At 46.7% G+C, this 14,728-nt stretch overlaps 1 protein-coding gene across 3 annotated transcripts in view; it reads left to right on the forward strand.

The window, feature by feature from the left end:
* Positions 1–14,728, forward strand: part of Mobp (myelin associated oligodendrocyte basic protein) — a 30,386-nt gene that overhangs the window by 10,862 nt on the left and 4,796 nt on the right. Inside the window, exons 3-5 of one of the 3 annotated variants that reach the window (XR_003837625.1) lie at positions 5,087–5,296; positions 5,509–5,811; positions 10,439–10,664. Coding sequence is in view for 1 of the 3 variants with exons in the window: in XM_021173306.2 (XP_021028965.1) it covers positions 5,091–5,296; positions 5,509–5,815 (513 nt within the window). In the remaining 2 variants the exon portion in view is untranslated. Of the gene's footprint in view, positions 1–5,086; positions 5,297–5,508; positions 6,666–10,438; positions 10,665–14,728 lie in introns of those variants that run through there. The other 2 variants (XR_003837624.1, XM_021173306.2) reach the window with 2 other exon arrangements.

The raw sequence follows: 14,728 nt of genomic DNA on the forward strand, positions 1-14,728 counted from the left end.
GACATTAAGCATACTATGGAATTAAATAACTTCTTTTTAAGTTTTCAAAAGTTTTGTAGATTAAAACTTTCTAAAGTGTATTTTGTGCGTCTGTGTGAGTACTCGAAATGTGAGTGTGTACTGTGTGCATGTCTGGTACCTGTGGAATCTGGAGAACAGTGTTGTACTCCTTGACATTGGAGTTACATGTTGTAAGCTGCCTGAAGTGGGTGCTGGGAATCGAACCCTGGTCCTTTGTCTTTAATCGCTGAGCCATCTCTCCATCCCTGGTTATGTACGTTTCTTACGGTTGTTATTTAATTCGTCTGATGTATTTCTACCTGTAGATGTTCAGTGGTCTTATGGTCAGTGTGAATTGCTTCTTTTATTATATATATATTATATCCTTGAATTGTAAATGTTTGGATTTTGTATATTGACCTACGTTAGGAATCTTTTTAAAGGTACTCAATTTATTTATTTATTATTTTTATGTGTATGGGCATTTTGTGGGCATGTATGTCGTATGCACCATGGACATACCTGGTTCCTGCAGAGGTCAGAAGAGGCTACTAAGTGCCACAGAGCTGGAGTTACCAAGAGATGACTGTGAGCTGCCATGTGGGTGCTGGGAATCGAACCTGGGTCCTCTGGAAGGGTGACCATGCTCTTAACCCCTGATCTATCTCTCCAGCCCATGTCAGGAGCCTTGTTGGACTTTCTCTGTCTCTCTCTTTCTCTCTTCCTATCTCTAATGTTTGCTTGTAGAGTTTGACAGCCTCTGAATATTTTTGGTATGTATGTTATGTGTCCATGTTCATGTGGGCATGTGTGTGCCTATGTGTGTACATATGTACATGTATGTGGAGGTGTGTGAACCCAACCTTCAATCTCTTTTCTCAGGACACTGTTCACATTGATATTTGTGACAGAGTCTTTCCCGTTTGCCTGGAATTCACTGTTTGGGCTAGCCTGACTGGCCAGCAAGCCCTAGGGGACCCCACTGCTGGGATTACAGACACATCACTATACTGGTTGTTATTTATTTATTTATCTTTAAAAAATGTGGGTTCTAGGGGATTAACCTTAGGTCTTCAGTTCACAAGGCGAGTACTTTTCTGACTGAGCTAACCCCCCAGCCCAGTTTTTAAATTAAAACATTTTGTACAGGATTTCAAACAGTGCTGGGTGACAGCCCTTCCTCAGGTGTCCGATTTAGGAGCCATGCTTTTAAGACACCACATTCTGTTCCCACTACAGCGAGAGGTTGGCCATGAGCAGATACTGAGTTTCACTGAGAAATTTCTTTCCAATTTAACTAATTTATTAATAATTAATTTGTGTATGTATGATATGTGTGGTGCATGTGTGAGTGTGGGCAAACGTGGGGTCTGAGGGCAAACTCAGGTGGCAGTCCCCCATCCCACCCACTTGAGACAGTGTCTCTTTCTTCTTCTCTGCTGTATACCTCAGGCTAGCTGGCCCAGAGCCTCCTGGGACTCTCCGGTCTCTATTTCCTGCTTTGCTGTAGCACTGATCGCTCTTGCCAGCTCTGTGGGCTCTGGGATTGAGCTATGGTCCTCAGACTACACATCGAGAGGCATTTTACCTGCTGAGCCATCACCCTATCCCCAGTGGACTCTTCCTCAATACACCACTGGCTACATCTTCCCTTTCATCGGTTGATACAGTACATTATACTTGCAGGGTTTTCAAATTTAAACTGTTCTGAAATTTAATTTAACTTTGGCTAACTTGTATCACAAACCCCTTCACCTACTAGACAGACAAAAACTGGAGAGTTTCCAGGCTGGAGAGATGGTAGTTAAGAGCATCCGCTGTTCTACTGTAGGGCTCCAGTTTGATTCCTAGTGTGTCCATGTTGTGGGTCACAAGTCTCTGTAATCGGATGCCCTCTCCTGGCCTCTCCAGGAACTAGGCATGTACATATGTGCAGGCAAAACATCCACATAAAAAATTTAAAAAGAAATTTTTTGTATTTTATATATGTTGTATTATTTTGGCATCGCTTCTTTTGATCGTAGATATTGTGTCTTTTGATGTGGAGTAGGCTTTGATTGTTTTACTAACGTCAACTCATACTAATTACCTACACAAGCTTTCTTCATGAAGAACTTTCTCCTGACGTTCATTTAGTGCACCTTTGATAGGCATTGTGTTTTCTTGTGTATGTGTGTATCTGCGTTTGAATTCTAGTTTCCTACTCTGAGGTTCCATTTGCCTAACTTCAGGCCATTGCTACACTTCTTTATGTTAATTTGTTTTAATTAATTTGTTGTAAATATAGGGTCTTATGTGGACTGAGCTGGACTGAACTCGTTATATAGCCAAGGATGACCTTAAATTTCTGACCCCATGCTTTCCTGGCCTGAGTATTGGCATTACAGCATGTCAGATTATTTTAAACTCCGGCTCTCAGGAATGTGTTTCCATATATGGTATGAGATCAGTTGTTACTGCTTTTAGACTTTAAAACATTTTTCCGTTCACTTTTAATGTTTTTATTTATTTATTTTTGGGAAGTTCACACAATTTATTTCGATAATATTCCTTCACTTCTCGCAAGTCCTTCCTGCACCCACCAGAAACATGGAGTCTAGTTTGTGTTGGCCTGCTGCTCTGAGCGTGAGGTCTGCTCTGAGCATGCTCGATGTACCCAACGCCACTTCCTGCTACCCTCTCTAGCAGCTACCAATCGCAAACAGCCTCTTGTATGGGGGCAGGACTTTGTACGCTCCTTCCAGTTCTCCATTCTGGGATTTGGGGTTTTCCACTCTGATTTGTGGGCGTTTGTTCCGTTGTGAGTGCTGCATGGCTCTTGCACTACCAGAGCGTCTGTCTCGTCGGCTCAGTCGGTTCAGACTGAAGCGCTTTGTTTAGATCTTTGCTGATGTTCTAAGAAGCGCATTGCATTCACGACTTTACTTCCAGAAAGCCTTGTTTCTTTATGGCGTAGATCTTTTCGATTACAGTCTTTAAAATTTATTCCTTTTATTATCTATGCAGCTCCAAATTTCTCCCATAAAAATTTTGACATTTTAGTTTTCTCTTTATTTCTGGGTATTTCAGGATTTTGTTGCTGTTGTGAATATAATTTTTTTCCAGTTATTTTTCCCCTAATACTTCATCTCTCTGGGTGTTTGCACACTTCATCTGTCTTTAAATCTTCTTTAAATTAGATTGGAAGTCAGGCCACAGGGAGGGAAAGACTCCGCAAGGAGCCTTCCTTTTGAGCAGGGTCTCCTTGGGGGTGGGGGTGGGGAGGGGTGGGTGAGCTGTGTAGTTGTTGGGCAGGAAGGGAACAGGCAGAAGCTATGTGGTGAGGTCCAAAAGTTGGAAATAATCCTATTTCTTGGGAGCTAGGGACAGGTAGATTGAGTTGGGTTCACTGTCTCTGTGGGTCTGAGCCATGATTCATGATAACTGTCACACCCAGAAATAAATCATGATTACAGTTGGTGCACATAATGAGAAAAACAAAGCTTTACAGTGTACAATAATTTCCTTCTCTTGCCATGATAAGACGTTCTGACCAAAAGCAACTTAAGGGAAGGAAAGGTTTATATTCAGTTTCTAAGTCGCAGTCCATCATTGAAGGAAGCCATGGAAAGGGCACAAGCATGAAGCAGACACCACCACCACGGAGGGATGCTGATTGATGGCTCCCTCTAAAGCTCACGCTTGGCTAGTTTTCTCACATAGCCCAGGAGCATGTGCCTAGGGAATGGTGCTACCCACAGTGGCTTTCCTATATAGCATTAGTAATTATTCCCCTTTTCACTTTTATTGCTACTCTTTGGAAGCAGGCTTCTCAGGGTTAACCTGTCCCCCCCCCCCCCCCCCCAACACACAGACATGCCACAGGCAATCTGATCAGGGCAATCCATCAGTTGAGATTCCCTTCTTAGGGACTCTATCTAGCCTGTGTCAAGTTGGCAGTTGACAGTTGAGGCTAATTAGAACACTAGACAATTGCAAACTGTTTCCAGGAACGTGAAATGTTTTTTCTTTTTAAATCAAGTATGGAACTCTAACAAATACTAACAGACATTAGGCCTATTTCAAAGAGTTGGACATATGGTTGCTCTTCATATTTGATGCGTTGAAATGACACATCAACTTAACAAAATAGTTTATTCATTTGGATATTGACAATAGATAAAAAAAAAACTATTGATAAACTCAAGAGCTCACCCATATTGAAAAGGAAGTGAAGCTGAAAAGCTGACATTGATCTTTGTGGTGTACAACTGGAGTTGAGCTTTGCAGGAAAGTTGACACGGGATGCCTCCTGGTCAAACATAAGACAAAGCCCACAGAAAGTCCACCTGGGAATTGCCTTGGGCTTCTACACACATGCTCACTCACACACGCATGTGCACCCACCCCACTTGTGTAAAACTGCAGGAAGCTAGCTCATCATCCAGGGTAAACCTCGGAAAGCAGCGAGGTGTGGTATCAGCAGCGATCAAAAGCTTGAGACTTTTGGCTCTTTAATTCTTCCTCGCTGATCTGAGGCCAAAAGGTGATGGCTTCTGGCAGTTAACTCCTGCTGATAACAACAGGGTGTTAAGAAAAGAAACTTGGTTACTTGGGCTCTTTACTCTTTAACTCAGGGGCGGCTTGCTGGCCAGGCAAGTGTCTCAGAGCCCGTTATTTTGTGAGGCAGAGAGGAAGGAAAGAAAGAAAAGAAATTAGGCACACAAACGGGATGAAGCAGAAAAGGGTTATATCACCACGTTATTTACTTATTTTAAAAATATTTATTTGTTTTATGTGAATACACTGTTGCTGTCCTCAAACACATCAGAAGAGGGCATTGGATCCCATTACAGATGGTTGTGAGCCACCATGTGGTTGCTGGGATTTGAACTCAGGACCTCTGGAAGAGCAGTCAGTGCTCTCAACCTGAGCCATCTCTCCAGCCCCTTGCCACTTCATTTTTGTTCTTAGTTTTTATATCTTTTGAAACAAAAGATGGCCTCATAGCAACTATCAGTTAGAACCATTACAGCAGTAAGGGCTCCTCCCTCACATGCTGTTTTGTGTCTCCCCTCCCCTCCCCTTCTTCATCAATGGTTTCCAGTGAGATGAGTCAGAAAATGGCCAAGGAGGGCCCCAGGCTCTCCAAGAACCAGAAGTTCTCCGAGCACTTCAGCATCCACTGTTGCCCACCCTTCACCTTCCTCAACTCCAAGCGTGAGATCGTGGACCGCAAGTACAGCATCTGCAAGAGCGGCTGCTTTTACCAGAAGAAGGAGGAGGACTGGATCTGCTGTGCCTGCCAGAAGACTAGGTGAGCGCGGGCTCTGGGCCAGGTCTACACCACATTCCCTTTGCTCCATCCATGACTGTCAGCTCCCTGTTAGGAAGGTTCTGGAGGGCGAGCAGAAGGTGGGAGGGAGGGCCGGGCTTTCCTGCTGTTTCCAGTTCCTGCCAGCATCCCTTAAGCGATGGTGGAGAGCCCAGGCTGCAGCCTCCAGCTTCTTTTGGCCCTCTCTGCACCAGCCGCCGTGCCACGTCCCCTCAGAGGCCCAAGCACCAGCCAGCTGCGTCCCCAGTGGTGGTCAGAGCGCCGCCAGCCAAGCCAAAGTCCCCTCTGATGCCAGCCAAGCCAAGGTCCCCTCCGAGGCCAGCCAAGCCAAGGTCCCCTTCAAGGACTGAGCACCAGCCGCGTCCCCGCCCAGAGGTCCGACCACCACCAGCCAAGCAGAAGCCCCCTCAGAAGTCTAAGCAGCCAGCACGCAGCAGCCCCCTCAGAGGGCCAGGCACCAGCCGCGGGGGTTCTCCCACCAGAGCTCCTAGGTTCTGGTAACACCATCTCTTGCCTTTTGTCCCCTCTAGCTTAAGGTCAGTAGCTGTTCTCCGCAAGTACTAACATGGGGGATCGGTCCACAGTACCAAGCCTGTGTAATCCACTCCCCGCATTAAACCCCCTCTGTTTGAAAGACCTGGCGTGGCTTCTGTTTTTCCAGATGTTACTGGTCCTCACTTCAGACGGCTGTGTCTGTGCCAATCCATAGGACTGGAAGTCGCTAATTTACCAGCATAGTATTGGCCACAGTGGCAGGCTGAGTGTATGAGCCTCCTTAACCACCTGTGCCTCAGAGAGGCGTAGTGGTAACTGATGAGTTGTATCTGTGCATGTGTGACGGGAGGACCCGAAGCTCGATTTGCTGCCCCTCCTGACGCATCTCATCAGATATCCGTTTGCTCATACAGCCACTCAGCAAACTCTACTGCTGTATAGATAATAAGGTTCTATATGCTGTACTGGGGAGAGGAAAATAATTTGTGATTTCTGAGTACCAAAAAGAGACAAGCTGGCCCTGGTGTACAGAGTAATCACTCCAGTACTGCCATGCTCAGGGTGTTTATGCCCATGGGAGCCCCAACTGGGAACTTTCCAGCTCTGCCGTGGGAACCTGAGGCTTCACAGAGAAAATTAGGTTCGAGTGGGAAAACTGGAGAAGGATGGCCAGGGAGGCACTTACCCATCTGCTCTACCTTGGGTAGACCAGTTTCCTTTCTTCTTTTTGAGACAGAGAGTCGCACTGTAGTTCAGGCTAGCCCAGAGCTTACTCTGTATTCTAATGTTGACTTCAAACTTATAAAAATCTTACTACTTTAAATTCCCAAATGCTTGGATTAAAGGTGTGAGCTGCCATGCTTGGTGGTGACTTCCTCTTCTCCCTCTTCCTCCTCCTCTCCCTCCTCCTCTCCCCCTCTGCCTCCTCTCCCTCCTCCTCTCTTCTTTATAGACCTTATTTTTTGGTACAGTTTTAGGTCCACAGTGAAACTGAGGGAAAGACAGAGACTTCTATTCCCTGCCCCGCACACACAGTGGGCAGCGTTTTACTCCTCGGAGGTAGATCTGTGTAGTGGGTTCACAGCGAGCACTGGTTCACATCCTTTTCACTCTGCCACTCAGCCCCTGCGCAGCTTTAGAGAACCCCCGTGAGAATCTCACGCATGGTTCTTTCAGACAGCAAAGATGCAAGAACAATTGATTTCCCCAGCCAAGGAACTAACTGGCTGCTGCTCACTAGACCTCAGTACCTTAGAGAGGTATATCCAGGCTGACTGGTCACTGACTAAGTCCCTCCAAGGGACTGGAGTAAAAAAGCTGGCTCACCTGGCTAACTTCTGACATACAGAAGTGGCCAGAAAATGGAGGGGCTGAGGATATTCGTTTTGTACAGAAGAGGCAGTCCTTCATAGGAAGCTAAGCGATGCCTCTGGGTGGTTGGGTTCAAGCTGTAACTGGACGTTCTCTCAGTCACTCTTTGGGTCTCAGCTAAGGCACTTCCGCTGGCTGTGCCCTACTTCCCTGGGAACATAGTACCAGCTTCCTAACAGCCTGCACCTCTCATGCACCCCGAGTCCCACCCAATACTCAAGCTCCCTTCTCAGAGTCTCAGAGGTCCTAAGTAATATACTAGAATAGATATTTAACCACTGCATCGTTTATTTCGTTTATTGATCTATTTCAAATCAGAGGCGAAGGAGGCACATTAATGGGAGCAGTTTACACTCAATCAGGGCAGCTAGTCAGACATTTAGGAAGGGTTAAAAAGGTTTTCTGAAGCTGCCCGAAGTCAGATCTGACGCCGTTCCTGAGGTAGTGTGTTGACGAATCAAACAGTTCAGACAAAGGTCTTTTTTTGGATCAATAATAACTCCTTAGAGAAGGCCCTCTCCCTGGACCGGAGCATATCTGTCTTAGAAATGAATGGGCTTGGTTTTCAGCATCCAGCGGAGGGCAGAAGCATCTCTTTTTTGATGGGAGGTGGTCAGGGCATGTCTCTCTGGGTTTACTCCTTCCTGTGTCTTTAAGATTTGGGATTTGATGCCAGGATTCTAAGATTGTGGAGCGGCCACCGTAAGAGATCATCCTAAGAGATCAGCTCCACAGCCCGGAGAAATGAGGCCACGCGACTAAACAGTACCTTTTCTCAACTTCCATGTCCACTGTTCATATGACTGGTTAAAAACAAAAGGATAATTTACTTTAGTACGCTGATTGTATCTATGGTGATCTAACTTACTCTAGCTTTTTTGGGTGGAGTCTGGGATTTTACACATCATACTCATGTCTTTCAGTACAGACAGTTGTGCGTTTTCTGTTTCAACCCGTTTACCTATGTGTGTATGTTTTGAACTGCTATCTTGCTGAAAGCACATTTTGAGATATGGCTTAGTGTCTTCAGGCTTTATTGTCAAGCTAGAGGATGGCCCCAGATGTGTTTTAGAAGACTCACAGAAGCTCCAGTGGCTGCTAGCATCTCTATGGCAGCGACTGCCAACCGTTAGATGTTAGATGAACATCACCCTGGTGTTCGATGAGAAATACGCACTGGAGTCCTTGGATTCAATTTATGTGATAAACCCAGCTCTGCTGTGCACGTCGATCCAGCCTGTTCTTGGAGGGAGCCTACACTCCCACAGTGATCTTCTGTGAGTGGATTTAGGGCGCTTGCTTCTCCAGCCTCACACAGTCCTAGGCTGTTCGTTTCTCCCGATCTGCTACGTGGGAAATCTTTGTAACTTCAAACTTTCAAAGCTACTTTCAAAGAGTGAGATCAAGGTGGTTTACAGATGATTGACCCTCGTGGGCTTCCATTCTTCAACCTTCCTGTTTGGTTAGGACAATGGTGTTTGATATCTCCTGGAAGCAAAGCCTTTTCTTGCATCTAAGGAGTTGCCATTATCCTCAGTTTAGGGAGTTCTGCTCCCTAAACTGTGCTAGCTGACCCCACATTTCTTTCTGAGCAGGTGCTGCCCTCTGCTGGGCACAGATTTATAGACCTGTTTGTCTTCCTCCCAGGATTGTGTGTAAATAAGGTTCAGGCAATCTTACACTCATCTCTCTAGCTTACACTCAGCTCAGGGCTTGACTGATGTTGATGACTGAATGAGACCAAACAATTTACCTAACAGTCTGACTCAGCAGAAGGTGGACGGCTTTAGCATCGGTTTGAGTCCACACTTTTTGATAAAATTGTAACCAGTGCGTGTCTGGGCCCACCTATTAGTAATACATTTACTAAATGTTGCTTATCTTTTTAAATGTAGTTCATTCCCTAACAAATTAGAGACATGTCAACCTGGTCAGGATTTTATAAGAGTTCATATATACAGATGTGCGCACGGTTACATTTAAGTCTGCGGTATCAGTCACTACTCTCACTGATGTGACGGGCTATCTGGGCAAACACGTTAGGAAGGTTCATTCTGTTTAATGTATACAGATGCTCTGTTTTTATGCATACCAGACGAGGGAATCAGATTCTATTACAGACGGTTGTGAGACACCATGTGGCTGCTGGGAATTGAACTCAGGACCTCTGGAAGAGCAGTAGGTGTCCCTAACCACTGAGCCATCTCTCCAGTCCTGGAAGGATCATTTTGACTCCCAGTTTGAAGGGACCCAGGCCACTGTGGTGAGCAAGGAGTGGTGGCAAGAACGTGAGGTGGCAGGTGACATGGCACCCGCAGTCAGGCAGCAGAGAGGTGACCGCTGGTGCTCAGCTAGCTTTCTCCTTCCTCTTCAGTCCCTGGCCCCGAGACCAGGGGCTGTTGCCCCTCACATTCCAGCCAAGTCTTCTCCTCTCACTTAAACCTTTCTGGGAACTTGCCCACAAACACAGAGATGTGTTTCTTTGGTGACTCTAAATCCAGGGAAGTTGACAACAAAGAGCAAGAGAAAGTTAGCTGAACACCAGCACTCACCTCTCTGCTGCCTGACTGTGGATGCCATGTGACCCACAGAGCCTCAGGTCCTTGTCACAAGAAATAAAATGTTTTTGTTTCTGTTCTAGGGGCGGGATATACTTATGCTAGCTTTGTGTTCTGGGTCCCTTACCACCAGTAGTCAGAAAACCAAATATTATGCATGGAAACATATATATGTGTGTGTGTGTGTGTGTGTGTGGATATATATATATATATATATATATATATATATATATATATATATATATATATATATATATATATATATATATATATATATCCTTTCCTATGCTCAGTTCAGGAAAAAAAGAAAATCAACATATCAGTTTTGCCCAGAGATTACAAGAGTTGAGAAAGCTGGATTTCTGAGGAGAGAAAAAAACAAACAAACAAAAAAAACATCTCAAGTGGTTCACTCAGAACTCAGCAGTTAAAAGCCCTTCTTGCTCTTGTAGGACCTGAGTTCAGTTCCCAGCACCCACATGGTGGCTTACAACTCTATAACTTTAGTTTTAGCGCCCTCTTCTGGAATCTGTGAGAACTGCATGCACATGGTGCATATAGACACACACACACACACACACACACAAAGTAAACACATCTTTTAAAAATGCCCATGAAGTCACTGTTGTACTAAGTGCTCTGCAGGAAGTGGACACCACCTACCAATTTGTAAATCTTTCTTTTTCTCTCTATAAATCAGATTGAGGAGGAGGAGCAGGTCAACCCCAAGAAAGAAGTGACCGAGAAGGGACTTCTTGTGAATGGACAGCCTCTGCCTGTGGACCTACTGCTTCCCCGCAACCCATCTGCTCTCAGACGAATTATCTGACCTCAAGTATGATGCAGGAGTGGACGCCTGCTGATGTAACAACCACAGATGCCCTCAGTCCCCATGGTGTGGGAGCCTTAGGGCAGCCTTCCTGGAGGTGAGAAGGGGGCTCTTCGTGTCGTACTCCAGCCATGGAGTCCTGGAAGGATCCCTTGTGCTCCAGAGCTCAGGGAATGGGTCTTTTGGTTTCATCTGGAGCCCCATTCTCTCTGGCAGGTGCACGGTTCCTTGGGGTCTTTGGCAAAGGTGATTGCAGAGCTAATCCACACACATCCCTCCTTCTTCCTCTCCCCTCTCTCCCTGCATCTGGTCAGCACACATGACTCTTGATCCTTTTCTTTTTCTTCCTGGTTCTCTGTCCGGCCTCTCTTGCTTGCACACCATTTGCTTCCCATTTACCTCTTAGTCAGCAGGAGTCAGGGCCAGAGTCGACTCTGGTGAAGGGCCATGGAATTGTTAGAGTAACATACTAAGTTGTTGTATGATCCTTAAATGCGGAGATGTTCTGATAAGTAGGGGATCGCGCTAAATTCCCATGTGAACTGTAGGCAACTTGTGTCAGAAACAGAGGAAATGGAGGCATCCTCCTTCCTCCCCCTCCGCGGGCCCAGTCTTCAGCCTCACATAGGGCTTTGAGAGAATCAGTTCCTGCCCCAGTCTGGGGAGAACCGCCCTCTAAAGCCTTGCCTTTGAGCTTGTCACCTGCGCAGACTCCCGGCGCAGCTCTGACTGCTTTCAAATTATATCATTTAGGAAGGTCATATGGCTTCAGCCCTGTCCCCCCCTCCCCCCCATCACTTCCCTCGCAGCATCCTGGACAAGTCCCCATGCGCACTTGTATAGGTCTAGAAAGAGTGCCGGGAGCCTTTCTGTCTCCAAATCAAAATCCCTCAAATTCCTGAGAAAGGCCGAGGTCTGATGCTCCAGTGCTTCCCCTGGCTGGCCCTCCGCATCTATGTCTGTGGCAAGGAGAGGTGAAGGAAAACGGGAAGGGAACTTGGCCTTCTGGAAAGGAAGGTAAAGTGTGTGCGCTTGCGTGTGTGTGTGTGTGTGTGTGTGTGTGTGTGTGTGTGTGTGTGCGCTTGCGTGTGCGTGTGCACGCGTTAGAGAGCTATCAGTCCAAGATCCGGTCCCTGAGTAGGAGGCCTTCCATGGGATGAAGGGGTCTGTGCTCACTGTGTAGGTGGAGTAGCGTGGGGCTGAGTTTCCGTCTCCTCGCTCTGGTCTGCCTCCACAATCCGTAGCCCCAGACTCCCGGGGAAGAATGAGCCTGAGCATGGGCTCTTGTTCTAGACCACAGGAGCTGGCCCTCCCCCATGGCATGGCACTTGCTTGTACCCATCTGTACACTTGCTGTGAGGACAGAGATTGGGCCAGATGGAAGCGCCTCGTACTGCCTTGTACTCGTGTGGACTGCTGTGTGGGTGTTGGCCTTGGGAGTAGTTTGGGGAGAATTGTGCCAGCTCTCAGTTTTCTTGCCCAAGTGCAAATGCTAGAGGCCCCTCCAAGTCCCAGGTTCATTCTTGTCCCCCAAAGGCCTCAACTGCAGGAGGTCGTCATGAAAAGGCCACAACAGTACATGCATCACTTCAGAGTCCCAAAGCCTTCTCAGCAGGGGGCATGTGGTGATCGGCTTGGGCCTCTTTCCCCAGTCAGCCCAGATGGGCCGGGGCGGAGGGTGGAAGGAGAGGAGTTGGATAGATCCATCTCTAGTCAGGCTCCATCTGGGTCGGCCCCACAACTTCAGCTTGCTTTGAGCCCAAACTTTGATAAGTTATAAGCACAAAGAGGAGAGAGAGACACACACACACACAAACACACACAAACACACTACACACAAACATGCACACACACCTTGTCACTCCTCACCCCTCCTAACACTTTTCTCCTTAGGAGGCCAGTGGACAGGAAGGAGGCCATGTCTCTATTCACAAGGAAGCCAGGCTCAGGGCCTGACTCAGTGGTTAAAAAATTCTTGCCTTGCAAGCATGAGAGCTAGAGTTCAAATCCCCATGACCCACACGAATGCTGGGTAGGCCTGACAACGTACCTCTAAATCCAAACTGAGAAGCTGGTGACAGGAGATCCCAGAGCAAGCAAGAGTGGCCGTATCAGTGAGCTCTGGGACTGACTGGGAAACCCTTCCTCAGTGACTATGGTAGAAGATATGGCTGACTCCCAGTGTCAAACTCAGGGACTCTATGCACATGCACCCCTGCATGCTTGTGCACATACACTTGCACACACACACACACACACATGCACACACACACACACACACACATACACACACACACATACACACACCACACATCCACATGGAAATGGGGAAAAAGGAAACACGAGCGTACCAGGCTCATGGTTCTTCGAGGATGGGTGCATCCTAGCCAGGATTTAGAAGCCTTTCCCCACCCAGGAAGATCTCACCATTTCTTCCTCCTGTTCCCTCTCTTGTACATGTGAGCTGCTAATGAGGTGCTTCATTCACCATGGGGCTGTGTGCATGCTCCTCAGAGCCTGTCACACTCTGGCCTACGGGTCCTACACAGGTGCTCTGAGCGCAGATATCTTCTCAGAGATTCCTCCACGGTCACCAGACTCCATCGTTGTCTTCCAGGATCATCCGCTGACTTACTTATTGTTTAATTCTCGCCCCGATGCTTTGCCTAATGTAAACCCCACGGCTGCCCCACTGATTGATCCTGTCTCCAGTTATCTGGCACTAACAAGAACTCAATAAATACTTGCTGACTGAAAGGACGTTTATTTGCTTTTAAGAATAGTTTTTAAAATAATTTTCAAAACGTTTGGATCCTTTTGAGGACTCAGAGGCATCGATTGCAGCTCACAGGGAATTGTTGGTGACCTTGGCAGGAAATGGAAGTGAGGATGGGGAAATCCATGAATGTAAATGTAACACCCTCAGCTTAGCCTGGCCTCCAAGGAAGCAGAGGATGTGTCCCATCGGGTTATTAGCTGGGGGTGGGGGGGCTTTTGATTGTAATGCAATGCTCTCGGGACTGGGACAGCAGGATGTCTGATGAAAAGCCACAGGGCAATTAACTGATGGAGCTAAGAACCTAGGTGGTGGGCAGGGAGCTTGGGGACAAAAGGAGGGAGACATATGATTCTCACTGGATGGGGAAAGAGGAAGGGAGAATTGTAGATTAAGTGAATTTTCACATTCATTGGTGAGGTGTGGGGTAGCTCTTGCCTGAACCCTTGTTTACCTTATATAGGACACAAGGCAGCCAGTTCACTGGGGTGGTAGCTAGCACAGGACAGATGAAGTCAGAGGGGAAGGTTCCAAGGAAGTCACTCCAAATCACCTATGTGGGGTGTACTGATCCCTGCCCCCCATATTTGAATGAATTTGTATTTTATTTTAAAAAACGATTTGTTTATTTATGGTGTGTGCATATGCCATGTGCACTTGTGGAGGTCAGAGGAGAACTTGAGGGTGTCAGTCTCCTTCTCCTGTGTAGGTCCTGGGGACAGAAAGGCGGCTAAATATCTGGCCATTCACTTCATTGCACACCCCCCCCCCCCACCAGTTCTGACTGGCCAAACTCATGTCTCTGTGAAAATGAAAGACACCTTTCCTGTACCTTCATTCTCCCACAATGCTTCTCAGGAGGCTAAGGCAGCTGTTGTGGCTTAAGCCCCCAGGGGAACAAGGACACTATAGGAGACTTTCACTGAGTGACTCTCTCATGCAGGGAAGGTTGTAGCTAGCTTGTTTAGCCCAGAGCAGTCCTTGCAAATGAATAAAACCAAAGTCATGTTTGTGTAAATATGTATTCATAAATATATTCACAAATATACAATTCATTTTCTCTCAAGATGTCAGTCCCTGATTTAAAGCCCTTTAGGGGTGAAGCAGTTTCTGCTTTCCACTCATAGTTTACAGGAGCCCATCTGTCATGGAACCCAGAGTGCTAAACACTGTCGTACGATATTGAAAAGAAAAAAAAAAATAGAAGCATTGACCCTAAAGTTCAGACCCAAGTCGATGCATTTCTGTGTCACTGGTAAATGGTGCCCATATTGGTTGATAAAATGCTAATTTAAATATATTGACGATTGTAAGCTTGACCCAAGAGTCTCAGTGAGGGGTTGTCTAGATCAGATTGGGCTGTGGGCATGTCTGCGGGAATGTGC

This window comes from Mus caroli, chromosome 9 (genome assembly GCF_900094665.2).
Source record: "Mus caroli chromosome 9, CAROLI_EIJ_v1.1, whole genome shotgun sequence".
NCBI classification, from domain to species: domain Eukaryota; kingdom Metazoa; phylum Chordata; class Mammalia; order Rodentia; family Muridae; genus Mus; species Mus caroli.